Source organism: Lissotriton helveticus, chromosome 6 (assembly GCF_964261635.1).
Source record: "Lissotriton helveticus chromosome 6, aLisHel1.1, whole genome shotgun sequence".
In the NCBI taxonomy this organism is placed as follows: domain Eukaryota; kingdom Metazoa; phylum Chordata; class Amphibia; order Caudata; family Salamandridae; genus Lissotriton; species Lissotriton helveticus.
This window is the reverse complement of record NC_136067.1, coordinates 1053922705-1053937106: the sequence shown is the minus strand read 5'-3', so window position 1 is coordinate 1053937106 and position 14402 is coordinate 1053922705. Positions and strand designations below refer to the sequence as shown.

Here is a 14402-nt window from a genome sequence, read left to right as displayed (position 1 = left end):
CCGTATGATATGATATGGTGTTTAGGAGCTGATGGATCAGATTACAAGATCTGAATTCAATTGCTTGGCAAAGGGCACCATTATCGGCCCCCAATTCCAGGGTCTGTTGCTGGAGGAGTGCAGCCAGACCATTACCAGGATCCATGACTATCCCAGCCATTCCTACTTAAACTTGCCTCATTGAACCAATTGCCCTGTTCATGCAATAAATATTTTGAGGAATATGTCAAAGTCACAGTCATTTAAAATGAATAAATCATATTGCACTGTCTACTGATACAAATTCTGCTTATATTACCAACTCACTCTTATTATTGTCATGAGCAAAAGGAAATAATTGTTGCTCATATCCCTTGATAAGAGCAAACAAAGGCTGGTAAAGCCATGCAAATAGTAGAGAGCTCAACTATTTTACTCTTAAATTTTGGATTGAAGTTTTGGATAACAATGTAAGGATCGAAGTTATGAATTTGATAATCTTTTGGATTTTCTTTTTTTATCAACCTTATTTATACATTTAAAACCAAGAAATTGCCACAGAAAGAGATCAAGAGAACGTCTCCAAGTATTTGTAAGCATACTCCCTGTGTGTTACATCAAGGCATGATTTCAAAATAACATTAACAATCAGTTCATGCAGACATCTGTGTCCTGATCTGCCCGCCATCAATGATCTCATCCTCAGCTTACAAAATCAAAAGAGGTGACTGAGCCCAGTCTCTTGCCTAGATTTTCTATTAATGAATATAGAAATTGAGTTATAGATAAGTAGTAGGTAATGATTCTGGTTGAGGGTGTAATGCAATGACTCAACAGGCGAATCTTTATGAAAGGGGTCGCTGGTCTTAATAACATTAAATTCAGTGGTTGGTGAGGTAATGAAGGATGAAAGCACAAACCTCATATACAGTATATTGAGATAATCTCTATAATATGATATTATGGCTAACATGACTGTAGAGACTGGGACTGTCAGATGTTATAATGTTAGATTTGCTAATTTTCTATCACTTACAAAGAAAGTAATGTTTGTTTTTGTAGGATTGTTATGTTCAACAGCCATGAAGAAGTGACTGTTGTCAAAACACACTTGTTGGATGTTTGTCACAATTTTATTTTTTAAGTTATGAAAATCAAGATCAAGATGTGAAGACATTCATGAACAAAAAGGACTTTAAAAAATAATAATAACGAGAATAACATTTGTGTTGTATGCACTACTTGCAGAATGATTTACTTAAACAAATACAAATATATATTACTTCTTTCTTCTATTTCCATTGTGTTAAGGAAATCTGTATTTTATGTTGATCTACATTTAAGCTTGTGTACAATTTAAAGAGTTAGTACGCTAAGATAGCTGTTAGGATTGGTGAAAGAGATCCCTAAACGCGATAGAAATTCACTGCATTGTTGCTTTTATTATCCAAAAGACAAGTGGCTTGCCACTGGGGCAGATGCACAGTGGCAGTGGTTGAAAGCTTATGTACTGTAATGAACAGCTCAAGATATATGCGGAGATGCTGCTGTCTTCCTCCTGGAGCAAAGATATCTGGGGTCCCTTGAGGTCCTGCCCACTGTCAGCGACTGCACAGAAATATTTAGAGTAATATGGAACATTTACCTGGAGCGCTCTCAGAGTCTATACATCTGTACTCGAGAACTAATAGCCCTCCTTAATTCATATTAGCTACACTGATGGGTGTGCTGATCTATCTATCAATCCTCCACTCTCATATTTTTGCTGTCTTCCCTGGCATTCTCACAAGCCATGAGGTGGAATACTAAGATGTTTGTTAAAATACTTGTAGCAAAGTGGGTGATTACATGGTGGGGTACACTCTATAACGTCACTCTACCCTTGATAGGCTCAGTAAGGTTCGTCTCATTTACACTGCTCAGTCCTGGGTAGCTGTGACACTGAAGCAGACCAGCTTACTCAAAGAAACGTATAACACATTTACCAACACAATAAAAACTCAACAAATGAAAGTAGGCGTCACAATAAAATAGGGACACTATTTTATAAAACTAGATGATATTTTTATGAATGTTTAGACACTTTGAAATTTAAAAATGAATGGATGATTCTGCGGATGCAGATTTTTAGAACATTTAAAAATACAGTAAAAAGTCACATAAAGTGCAGGTTAGCTGTTGCAGAGTCTCGTGGTCCTTGGAGAAAAGTGGTACCTTGCTCAATGCGGTCCCTGTGTGCATCTTAGGACCACAATAATGGGCGAGCCCCAATCATATCCTGGAGTGAAATGCTGTTTTAAGACTAAGTTCTGCATCTTGTTTGCTCCAGTGGTACCAGAGTGGTCCTGATGCTGCGCTGGGAAGCAGGATCAGTGAGGCTTGTGCCCACTGTTGCTGAGGATGCCAGAGGAGTCTTCTGGTTCCCAACTCATGTGGATCTCGATGTGCACAGCAGTCCTGGGTTTTGAGACTCGGTCTCTCAGGGTCCTCAGTGAGGTCTAACTGGTGACCAGTCCCAACTGGTCCTCTGGTACTGTAGGTGCTTGAGTGATGGGTGCAGAGGAATCACTCCTCTGAAGCGGCTCCTTGGGGTTGGGGCAGGCAGGGCTAAGCCTCTGATGCTCCTCAGGGGTCAAGACTACAACTCCCATGATGCACTTGGTCGACAAGGATGATTCCCCTGGAGGGCAAGGTGCAGGGTAGTCCTAGGAACCTGTTGTAGGCCTGTGTTTCAGGCAGGAGCTAGGAGAACTAGCCCTTGGGATATTCACTGGGGTCCAGAGTTGAATCCTTGTAGTTGTTCCAGCAGATCTGTGTTTGGGTGTGTGCAGGGGTGTCCACTTTAACCCTAAGTCCTACTCGGTGAAGAGGGGGTGCCTACTAGCCAATGGGCTAGTCCATCCCTGCATAGCCCTTCCCACCTGATGACCACTTCCCCTAAACAAAAAATGGCAGAACCCTTCTCTGAGTGTGCAAACTCCCTAGCCTACCCTGGGGGTGTGGTTGGCAGGTGTACTGCTTATCCAAATATACCAGACTGTCTGGAACTATAATAGCAGTAGTAGGAGCAACATTTGCTCACCAGAGTCCGCAGCTTCTTTGAAGCCTGGACTCTTTTGACTCCTTGCCACACGGCATCAGCATCCTGCCTGGGGAGGTGCTGTGATCTGCACCCTGCCAGCCCTTTGGTCTACCACCAGAAGGGTTGTTAGCACCTTGGCAGGTGGGAAAACAGCTCTGAGACAGCCGATGTAAACTAGCCAAGCTACTGGCAAGCTGGGGCTACTTTCTAAAAGTGCCATTGGTAATAATTGTACATTAAATCCGATTTCAGGGGGGAGTTGGGTTTTATGAGACATTTTTTCTGATTCCAAAAAGTAACAGTTTTGGTGGACTCTGCAGAGTTAGCCCAGTGGGGCAACTCCCACGTTATCCAATGGGGCTATGGCCTTGATAAAGCAAAAACAGCTTTTGGGGAGTTTTTGCTGCTGAGATAATAAAATATGCATTCTACCTTGCACCCTGCCCGTTGGGCACCACAGGCTTACCTGTGGAGAAGTGTGGCTCAATGGTTAGAGCGGCAGAGTGGAGAAGTGTGGCTCAATGGTTAGAGCGGCAGACCCTGATGCAGAGGTCTAGCCTGGGACCAGGGTTCAATTCCCCGCCTCGGCGGGTCTTGGGCTCAAAAATTCCACGGACCTGATAATTCTCGCCTCGGTGCCTATTCCAATCATTGAGTCTCACTCTGCACCTCTGGGCAATAGCTTGCTTAATCTCCACAACGGCCCCCACAACGCTAAGGATGCCTGGCCTCCACCTTGGGGGTGCCCAGGAGTGGACACCTCACAGGGAAAGCCAGGATGGGTTCCACAGCGGTATTCGTACAAGCGCCTTGAGACCCTTGCGGGTGAGTAGTGCGCTATACAAGTATCCATTTACATTTACATTTACCTTAGGGGTGAATTATAGGTAACGCAAGGAAAGGTTTGGGCTTTGCCACTGGTTTAAATGGCAAAGCTGAGTTGGAAGATTATAACTGCCCCTGAAGGCTGCAATAGTAGCCTGTCGGTTTTGTCTTGGTCAGCATCGTGGTGGCACAATTGTTGCAGCAGTCCACGTGTGACACATGGCGGACAAGCCCTAGATACACAGGGTACCACATACCAGGGACTCACATGTAAGTTAGGTCACGGCAATTGGATGTAACCAATTCTCCTGAACAGTTTTAGGGGTCAAAAGCAGTTGCCCTGGGTCTTGTTAGCAGAGCCAAGGGCACTGTCAGAGTCAAAAACCATTAGAATCAGGCAAAAAGTGAGTGTAACCATGCAAAAAGAAGGAATTTCCTCAGAATACTGGTCCTTTATACTGAATATCACAGGTTTGCATTGTAATCAATATATATAATAATTTTATTTACATATATGAAGTTATGCTGTAAAGTTAAAAAGAAAATAAAGAAATATGCTATTAATATTTTTAACGTAAGCACAGGCATGTATTAGCGCAGTGTTAGTATCCACCATGATTTTTGTGGTGATGCATTCTTAAAGCACACTTCCTCCCACGTTCATTCAAAGTGTTCTGAATTTTCTCTGAACATTTTGTATTTTGTTGTCTTTCACTAAATAGTTTATTTAGGACCAAATAACTGGAGTGTGTTTTCTTTGTAAAAAATAGGTAACATAACCTATTTAATTAGTTCTTGAGCTTCTTCAGAGAGTCACTATATCTGTAGGAGTTAGTGCATTTGCTCTGGACAGTCATGTGAGTCCTCTGATGTCCAACAAGAGTTTGCTTCCAGCGAAATCTCTTATCACATAAAGTACACTGGTAAGGTTTTTCCCCTGAATGTTTTCTCTTGTGCAATATAAGACTTTGTTTAACAATGTAGCTTTTCTCACATTCAGAACATTGATAAGGTCTATCACCCGTATGTGTCTTTTGGTGTGCAAGAAGAGTTTCCTTGCGGGTGAAGCTTTTCTTACAATCAGCACACTGATAAGGTCTCTCCCCCGAATGTGTTCTCTGATGTCGTATGAAATGTACCTTCTGGCTAAAACTTTTTTCACATTCAGTACACTTGTAAGGCTTCTGTCCAACGTGTATTGTCTGGTGCCTGAGAAGATTTCCCATCTGAGTAAAAGCTTTTCCACATTCACTACATATATATTGTCTACCTTTATTATCTGATTTCTTATGCTTGGTAAGATCGTCTATATAACTGACTTGTTGCTTATTTTCAGTGCCTACGAATTGCCTCCAGTTTTGAGGGGTGTCTTGTGCAGAGATGTTCAAACACCCTTTATTTGCACATGCACTATATTCATGTGATATCTCTTCTTGGGAACTTCCTTGGTGTAAACTGGAATATGGCTCTTTTCTTAAACGAATTTCACCCTCAATATTTTCAACTCCTTCAAATTCCAGAATATTTTCTGCAGGAAACTGGTATATGGCTCTCGGCTGAGAATGCTGTTTCACCTTCCGATCATCTTTGACTGTTGAAACTTTGCATGACGGTGTTTCAGTCATTTCAAAGGAACTTCTAGCTTGCCTTTTTTTTCTTATTGATTGATTTCCTGTTGGATTAAATGTGACACGTCATTATCTTTTTATGCATGCATATAAAGGAAATCAGTCATGTAGTATGATGTTTTATTATTAGAGATGTATTCCCTACCCATATTATATATCTATGTTAATGAGAGAGTGCAGATATTAATCACTGACTAATTATTCTCCAAAAATATTACACATGTAACACAATACAAGTACAGGATGCATATGCTATTTCCCTCCAAGGATATGTATATATTAATTGAGAGTTTTATGAAGTGCAAACATGATCCAAGAAATGGGAGTGCTGTAGAGAATAAACAAGCAAAAACAAAAGACAAAAAATCACTAAGAAGATAGTTGTGCCTGGTGCAACAAGCAAACAAAACAAGTCACATGAGGGTGGGTTAAGGTTGTTATTGCAGTAGTGGGTAGGGCAGATGCAAAATTGCTTGGGGGGGGGGGGGGGGATAGTCCTTAGCTTTACTCCTTATTTATTTAAGTCCAGTCAGTATACTAAGTATTTTTCAAACATACGAGATTTCACGCTTGTCTTGAAAGTCAGAGACAAAGGATTTGTGCCCATCTCCTGCAATCGGGAGTCCCATTTCCTGGGTTGGCTACCAGTTAAGGAGCAAGAGTAGGATCTCTCTTGAATCTGGGCATCTCAAAGAGTAGAGAGTTCAAGTTTCTCTGGAAGTGGTAACCTCCAGAGATGATGAGTTTCTGGGCCAGGTATTTCAGGGTACCAGAGTGAAGCGCTTTCGGTGATACAGGCTATCTTTAGAATGCACCGTACTTTTATCAGGAGCCAAGTGAGTTTGAGCAAGGAGTGAGTGACATGTTAAATGCAACTAACTCCAAAAACTAGTATGGTGCTGCATTGAGTGACGCCTTTACTGCAGGCAGGTGAGGTAGGGTGTGCCAGTTAGAACTGCATTTCCATAGTAGAGTCTAGAGAAAACAAGTGCTTGTACCACATTTTGAAAGTCAGTCAATAATGCAAGGCTAGATTTTTTTGAGTATTTGAGTTGGTATAAAGCGAATCGTGGGAGAAGAATTAATATGAGCACTCATGCGTTGCTGTTTGTATGGACAGATTCCAAGTGATTTGATACAGTCAATGGCTTTCGGGCTGCATTTGAGAGTGTTTAGGCAGTTGAGGCAATTTTGGATTGGGGGAGCTGTAAGAGGGGAGATGATCAGGAATTCTGTCTTCAGTGGGTGAAGTTTTAGATGAGTGTTGTATTCACTGTTCGATGAGTTAAAATCATTACTGTAAAAGCATACATGCATGCGCCTCCTACCCCCCACCCTTACAGTTTAAACAAAGAAAAAATATAGTGCGAACAAATGACCAAACAAATCAATAAATCATCGATCAACATTTGATTGCTCAATTCATGTTTGAACACTTTCTTTGGTAGGATAGGGTCACATTGCTGCCCTAGATGGAACAGGTATCCTCAGAGGAGATTGCATACCAATCAAAGGGTTTTCAGTGGATACTGCACAAAATCCCATTATTGCACTAGGCATTCTTGACACCTTAGGGCCCTTTTCATTCCTTCCCCTGCCCCTTGTCACTGGACAACTGCTACGCCATGGTCGTTTGCAGACTGTTTGGAAGCATCCTAGGGCAGTGCACCCCACCCCACAAGCTCCCTTCCATCTAGCCGCCTATATATTAACTGGTTCAGAGCAACAAGATTCAATAGGCTCGGATTGATGTTGCTTCAACCATGTTTCTTCTTAACAGTATACCTATCTATGCGGCCCATTTTGCTTGCCTGTCTCAACTTTCTATGCCAGGTTTCAAACCTGGTCACGTCTGTATTCCTTCTTTCTAGGGTCTATGTCGAAGTGTCTCATGAGGTTTTGCTTGTACCATATGAGGCACCTTGAGAGCTGGCATGATTCGCATTATAAAAAGCAAATGATGTGTTCCTGCAGGATCGGATGTTTAAAATACAAAACATTGGTCGGAGACAGAGTCTCCTCAGTGGAAATGAACTGTCACAATTGCAGATCACACGTGTCAGTGTCTCTTCTGATTTGCTACACAATCTGCATTGCTTGTTTGTTTCTCCCATTTGTCGTCCAAACGCGTTAACTTCATTAAGAGAGCAAGCTAAATCGCTATCTCATGAGGCTCATTTTTGCTCTGATGGGCAGTGACGTGCCCAGATAAGTAGGGAGGCAACCTGGTGAATATAGTTCTGCTGCCCAGATACCATGTTGTTTTCCCTTGCATCTTCTAGGTCTTCTATCAAGGATAAGGACTTAGCATTCTTAAATGCAAGTTTGGCAATGGTATTCATTGGGAGGCCAGAATTAACAACGTTTTCTAATTCCAGAACCTGGATGGCTTTCTTTAGGCATGCCCCCAAATCAGATTTTGAATCCTGGATTTTCTTCCATAGCAACTGTAGTTTTAAGCAGTACGCTACCCATGTAGCATGCAGAACCAGGGTTTGCTTCAAAGATGTTGAATTCTAGCCTGATCTGGGATTGGCTGCTGCACTCTAGCAAGGCAAACAGTTTTCTATATTACGCGCTGTGCAGCTCATCTAGTAGCTCGAATAAGTGACCTTTGAACATTATAGTGCCATAAGATAGGGTAGGCATTACTTTAGTAGCAACCACGGCCAGCAGAGGTTGCAGGTATGGGTTAGCCAGGTTCCTTTTCAGCTGCCCCACTGCCCGTTGTAAATGCATGGCAGTGGTCTTTACTGCATCCTCTTGAACCCTTTTTCCTGTCGAATATTGTTGTTTTTATTTTATCCAAGTTGATTCTGATTGAATTGATGTTTCAATACTGAACGGTCAGCTAGGTGTGGGGGGCATGCTCTGGCGCTGGTCAAGTTACTTTCCAGATCCACCATGAAAAAAAAAAATAGTTGAAGAAACAAGGTTGCAACCTTGTTTAAGGCCTTTATGAGCATACATTTTTTTTAGGTTGACCGATTTGTTGTCAGGTTGATTTCTACCCAGGAATCACTATATAGGGACTCCAAGGCTTTGAGGTGGAGAGCAGCGATTCCCGAGCCCTTCAGCTTGCTCAACAACCGTGCTCTTGGTACATTGTCGAAGGCGTTGCTGAAGTCAATAAGCGCCACGTATAATGGCAGGGCATTTGGCCTGGTAGAGTCCTCTGTCAAACAAGTCAGAGTTAGCAGATTATCTTCTATATGGTAATTTATTTGGAACTCCGATTGAAACCAAGGGATCAGCTGTTTCGCATTTGCCCAAGCTTCGAGATCTTCATTTAGTAGTCGGGTGTATCCCTTCCCTTCTACATCCAAGAGAGCTTTCTTTCTGTTGTTACTTGGACCTTGGTGATAACTTTTCTTGTATATTGGGACCAGAATGGACCCCCTCCAGCTGTCGGGGACTTAGCTAGTGCAAAAGCAGTTGGCATATACAGATGTCAAAATGGGGGCCCACACCGAGGGGTCTGATTTTGGGAGGGCGGCAGGCACACCCTTTTGGACCAGGGGCGCTTGACTCTCTTCGTCTGCTTAACATTTGTTTGACGTTTTTTACAATGGGCATTGCCATGTGCCATCTGAGATCATGTTTTCATGAGCGCGGTGGTCCCTCTTATCCAGGGTGCCTACCTCTGTATCCCCAGCTTTGCAGGCCATCCTGCTTAAGTCTGCCTTCGATATGGCCAGTTTAGGAATGCTGATCTCCCCCTGAAGCACCTGGTTATCCTGCCTTCTCCGGTCGCTCTACTTTTGTGACGATATGTGTTATGTTATGTTACGCCGGTCTTTTAGAGCGCACGGCTACCCCGGGGGGTGTCCCGGCGCTTTGACAAAGAGGCCTGAAAACCCAGAAACACAAAAGGCTGCAAAAACGCTACGATCTCAAGATTGCACTGAAAAGAGCGTGGTCTTAAGCTCCTTCCTGAAGGCTAGGAGGCTATTGGCTTTACGAAGGGAGAGAGGGAGCTCATTCCAATGGCGGGCCGCCACATATTGGAAAGACCGTCCTCCCATCCGAACACGTCTAATAGACGGCACCTCCATTTTAGCCAAATCGGCTGACCGCAACATCCTCCGCGGCACATAGAAAGCGATACGCTTTCTGATGTAGTTAGGACCAGCAGCATGAAGGGCTTTGAAAGCCAGCGTAAGGATTTTGAACATAATTCTTCTAGCAATAGGTAGCCAATGCAACCTATTTAGAAGCAAAGAGGCACTAGCTCTCCTTGGCAAGCCAAATATGGCTCTGGCCGCCGAGTTTTGAACAATTTGCAGTCTAGCCAGTAGGTACTTGGGCAGTCCTGCATAAAGCGCATTAGCGTAGTCTAATCGCGACCCTACCAGCGCCTGAACGACTGTCTTTCGATACTTCAGGGAAAGCAGCGGAAGAAATTTTCTAAGCATCTTAAGGATGCCGAAACATTTCCCTGATAGCCCGATAACATGGGGTCGAAAAGAAAGGTCGTCATCGAACACTACCCCAAGATTTTTAACTTGGGAGGACGCCTTCTCCGGCGGGAACATGTCCTGGGGCCACCACAGCTTCCAGCCAGGGTCCGGGGCACAGCCAAAGAAAAGCAGCTCAGACTTATCCGAGTTGCATTTCAGACTGTGCCGCTGGAACCACACAAAGACCGCGCTCAGGCAGTCTTTGATCCTGTCGCCGTCAAAAACCTCTCCTTTCCTGCAAGTAAACAGGAGCTGGGTGTCATCAGCGTAGGATATGACCTGGGCCCCAAATACCTCCGCTACCATCGCCAGAGGGGCCATATAGATGTTAAAAAGGGTGGGGCTCAGGACAGATCCTTGAGGAACCCCTACCTCTAGCGATGGCATTTCAGCGGAGAACGGTGGAGCCCAGATCACCTGTCGACGGCCCGATAAGAAGGATTGAAACCAATCCAACACCGTCCCACGCAATCCGATCTCCCAGAGTCTTAAAAGGAGACCTTCATGCGGGACGGTGTCGAACGCCGCCGACAGATCCAGCATGACTAACATAGCCTTTCCCCCCTGATCGAGCGTCTCCCTGATGGCTTCGGTCACCTCAACGAGGGCTGTCTCCGTGCTATAATTAGCACGGAAACCAGATTGAGAGTCATGGAGAATGTTGTTCCTCTCGATAAAGTTGGTGAGTGTATGCTGTACATGTTTCTTAACCACCTTCGCCAGCGCAGGAAGCAGGGAAATAGGTCTATAGTTAGCCTGCACCAAGGGATCTAACAGAGGTTTTTTGAGCAGCGGCAGAATCAGTGCGTGTTTCCATTCCCGAGGCACCACTCCTGAACTCAAGGACAGATTGAGCAGGGGGTTCAGCAAGCTGTTTACTGCCGATGCCACTCTGCCCAAACATTTTGCTGGACATACATCCAGGGGTGAGCCAGATTGAAGCCGGGACAGCAGCTCGAGCGATGTTGCACAGGACATCTGTGGAAAGACCGAAAGTGTAGGCCCAGGATCTACCCCTAAGGATGGAGCAGGCCTCCATCTACAGACTGACGCGTCAGTGCCCGAGGAAGGATCCACAGAGGGGAAGGAATCTTGAATGATTTTAATTTTCATTACAAAAAAGTCAGCGAGCTGCCTCACCCACCCTTCAGTGTGCGAGTGTGAATGGGCGCCTGTGGCAGGATCAGCAAACTTCTTAACAATTCTAAAAAGTTCTCTGCTTGATCTATTCTGCGCTCAAGATATTCCTTTTTGGCTTCAGAAATATATTTGTGGTACTGTTTTATGGCAACACGATACTTAATTTTCTCATCTAGATCGTATTTGCGACGCCACAGTCTTTCCGCCTTTTTACAATCTTGGCGCATTTTTCGTAATGCGGAGGTAAACCAAGGAGCGGACTCATGACTGGGGGCTGTTCTAGCTGACTTCACTGGGGCTAACTCCTCAAATCTCAGTAGCAGCCATTTCTTAACCAAAGCCAGCTCAGCGTCTAAATCCCCTGTAAGATTACACGGATGTTGACAGAGGGCATCCGATAGCATATCTGCTGTAACTAGATGAAACGCTCTAGACTGTCGAGTCACAACCTTCAGTGCTCTCTGGCTGGTCCTTGTCGCATGTGGGATAGCAAAATTTATCAAAAAGTGATCCGACCATAAGACAGGGAGCGGCGGGGACACCTCAATCACCACAGTGGAGAAAATTAAATCTAAAGTGTGGCCTTTAACATGGGTAGGTTTATCAATAGAAGGGACCGGCCCCAACAGTGCAGTAATATCCCGCAACTTAGATGCATCAGAGTCCGCAATCGAGTCCATATGCAAATTTAAGTCACCTAACAGCACACAGTGCGCAGAACGCATGCAGGGTACAGAAAGAGCCGCCTGCAGGTCCTCGAAGAAAGAGCCAATGGGCCCAGGTGGTCTATAAACGAGGATCCCCGTACAGGTCTGAGAGGCTGAGAGACTGAGTGTAAAGCCCAAGGCTTCACATCTGGCGATATTCTCCACGGGAAAAGAGGAACACACCAGGGCCTTGTCCACTATCAGGGCCACTCCTCCTCCTCTGCCCCCAATTCTGTCTTTTCGTAGGATGGTAAGTAGTTGGCTCCTACTTGGTATCCACAGGGGGGTTGGTGTTTCGTATAATTGTTGTAAAAATCTCCTCCTCTCCTTTGGCGTGATGTTACATTTTCTTTTTGTTTTCCCCGGGTGAGAATGCTAACAAGACAGCAAAATGTGCTTGAGTGACTTAGTTTCCTGACTGCATGAAGTCCTGCCCAACTAAGTTCATCTTCCTTTACCTTCACCATTCTTATTAATGTCCTGTATGATTGTCTGAGGAGTTTGATCTCTTGTTTCAAGCCCCCACGTGTGCCCTGTTCATTCTATTGGAACGCAGGGTTTTATTTAATTCATTCTTCAACTTCCTTGCTTCCATCTCCCAGTCAATGAGCTGTTTATGCTCAGGTGGTCTTTCCCCCCTTTGGGGCTACTGGTGCGTTCTTGAAGGACTGCTATCACACTTTCGCACTATCCCTCTTACATTCCAAAAACATATGTTTAATGATTTACTCAAGGGCTGTACGCCTTGTTTCACATCAGGGACTTGAATTTAGTGATCTGGCCAGCCAACCCCAGTTTGGATGCTCCCCTGGGCAATTGCTCTGGGCTATGCTTTTTAGCTCTCCCATCTTGAAAGGGTTTTCCTCCAAGGCACATTTGAATGCTTCATATTTGGGCTGGTGACTTTATTCAGCATCCCATGGTTTTCTGTCAGAGTTGATGGTTTACCTTTATGCTGCTCCATATCTAGTGAAAAAAGTCCCTCCTTTTTTATGTCTTGCGCCTAGCGTTGCAGTGCGCAGCACTGCTAGTGCAGCAAGAGACCTCATGTAGGGGGTTTGAACACGGACCTAGGAATCGCATACGCTCGTGCCTGTGCTTTTCCTTTTGGCCCACGCTATTGGCCTTTGCGTGCGTCTTTTTATCAAAGACAGCATACAATTGGCCAAAGGCGAGCGCATTGCTCCTCCCATGGCCTATTGGTGTCTATTACGCGCAACGCTGCCATGGCTGCCATGTGGTTTTAATTATCGTGCCCAGACACGGGCGCGATAATTGAAACCACGTCTCGCTGTGGCGAGCGCGCGCGCACCACTCGCGGGCTTGTTCTTTTTTAGATCCATTTCGCAGGGAAGCAACTAAATGAAAGAACCGCTGACGTCTTGTTTAAGTCGAATGTGGCCATTTTGCTGCCATTTTCACCAGCATGTCTGCCATAAAGAAGGACTAAGCACATATCTTAATGCTTATTACATGCCTCGTTTAAAAGTGTTCGGTGAGCAACTCTGGGTGTCCATATTTTTCACACAACGTCATGTATATATATATATGTTCACAAATACAAAGTCACATCAAATGCAACAGAAAAATAAGAGTCAAGCAAAAAGGTGATTAAAAAACATTCTGTGCGGCATTGCCTGCCCCTTCCGTTTTATTTTACGTACTTGCATTTCTTTTATTTGATCCTTTTCAGCAAATAATGCGCTTGTTTTGTGCCTTTAGAGGCGTTTTTATTGAGAACAATTGCTTTTCAGTTGTTATGGTTTACATTCAGTTCACTTTTTTGTGTGCAAGAGAAGCTCAACGAACAAGTCCTTACATGTCAGAAAAGAAGCAAATGAAACCTGGGGTGCAGAAACTGCGACTTCAAACACTGTGCTGATGAGCGGCGCATTTCCATTCGACTGCTATTTGATTTCCGAGTTCCTATGCCCTGTACACGCATGGAAACACGATCTTGTGACTGGAGGTCGGTGAAATATATTCTTCCCATGGCCCTCTAGCATACAAAGAGAGCGCTGTAGGGCGAGCTAAAAGGTGTGAGTGCGCATCCCTTTGAAAAACACCCACTGTCATTCATCTGCCATCCTGTGGTTATTTGATGTGCGGGCGCCCCGCTGACTGACTATTGCTGAAACGCATTTGATGTGTCGGTGTTAAACGGTGTCTGGGGTAACACCCTCATTCTTGTGCTAATCTGTCCACCTGTTCGCCAATACAGATGAACAATCACTGGAGTAAACACTTCTGTGTACTCCACACCGGGCTACAATGCAGAGAGAGAGACAGCAGGAACCGAACAAGGCAAAGGGCGGCTGCAAACACGAAGAAGGACAGGGTAGCCGATCAGAGAGACAATGCTATCTATCCTATCAGCGAATAGGAAAGTGAGACAATATCCAGCACCATTTATAATTACATCACAATTATGGGCGGGGTTATAAATGATGCAGCAGGTGCAGTGGGGCTGGGGACCCAGGCTGTGGAATGCCCACTGAAGGTCAATTATGGCGCCCTGTTTCAACCAAATCGGGGATAGCGGCCTATTATTGTTTGTATTAGGGCCCATTGTATAGTTACA

The 14402-nt window shown here is 44.5% G+C and overlaps 1 protein-coding gene across 3 annotated transcripts in view; it reads right to left on the bottom strand.

Annotated features, from left to right (window-relative positions):
* Positions 1 to 1993: 1993 nt before the first annotated feature.
* Positions 1994 to 14402, bottom strand: part of LOC144763253 (uncharacterized) — a 357614-nt gene continuing 345205 nt past the window's right edge. For 2 of the 3 annotated variants that reach the window (XR_013596198.1, XR_013596199.1), the window contains exons 7-8: positions 3931 to 5558; positions 1994 to 3527 (exon numbers count right to left, since the gene is read on the bottom strand). Coding sequence is in view for 1 of the 3 variants with exons in the window: in XM_078648691.1 (XP_078504817.1) it covers positions 4675 to 5558 (884 nt within the window). In the remaining 2 variants the exon portion in view is untranslated. Of the gene's footprint in view, positions 5559 to 14402 lie in introns of all 3 variants that reach the window. The other variant, XM_078648691.1, reaches the window with a different exon arrangement.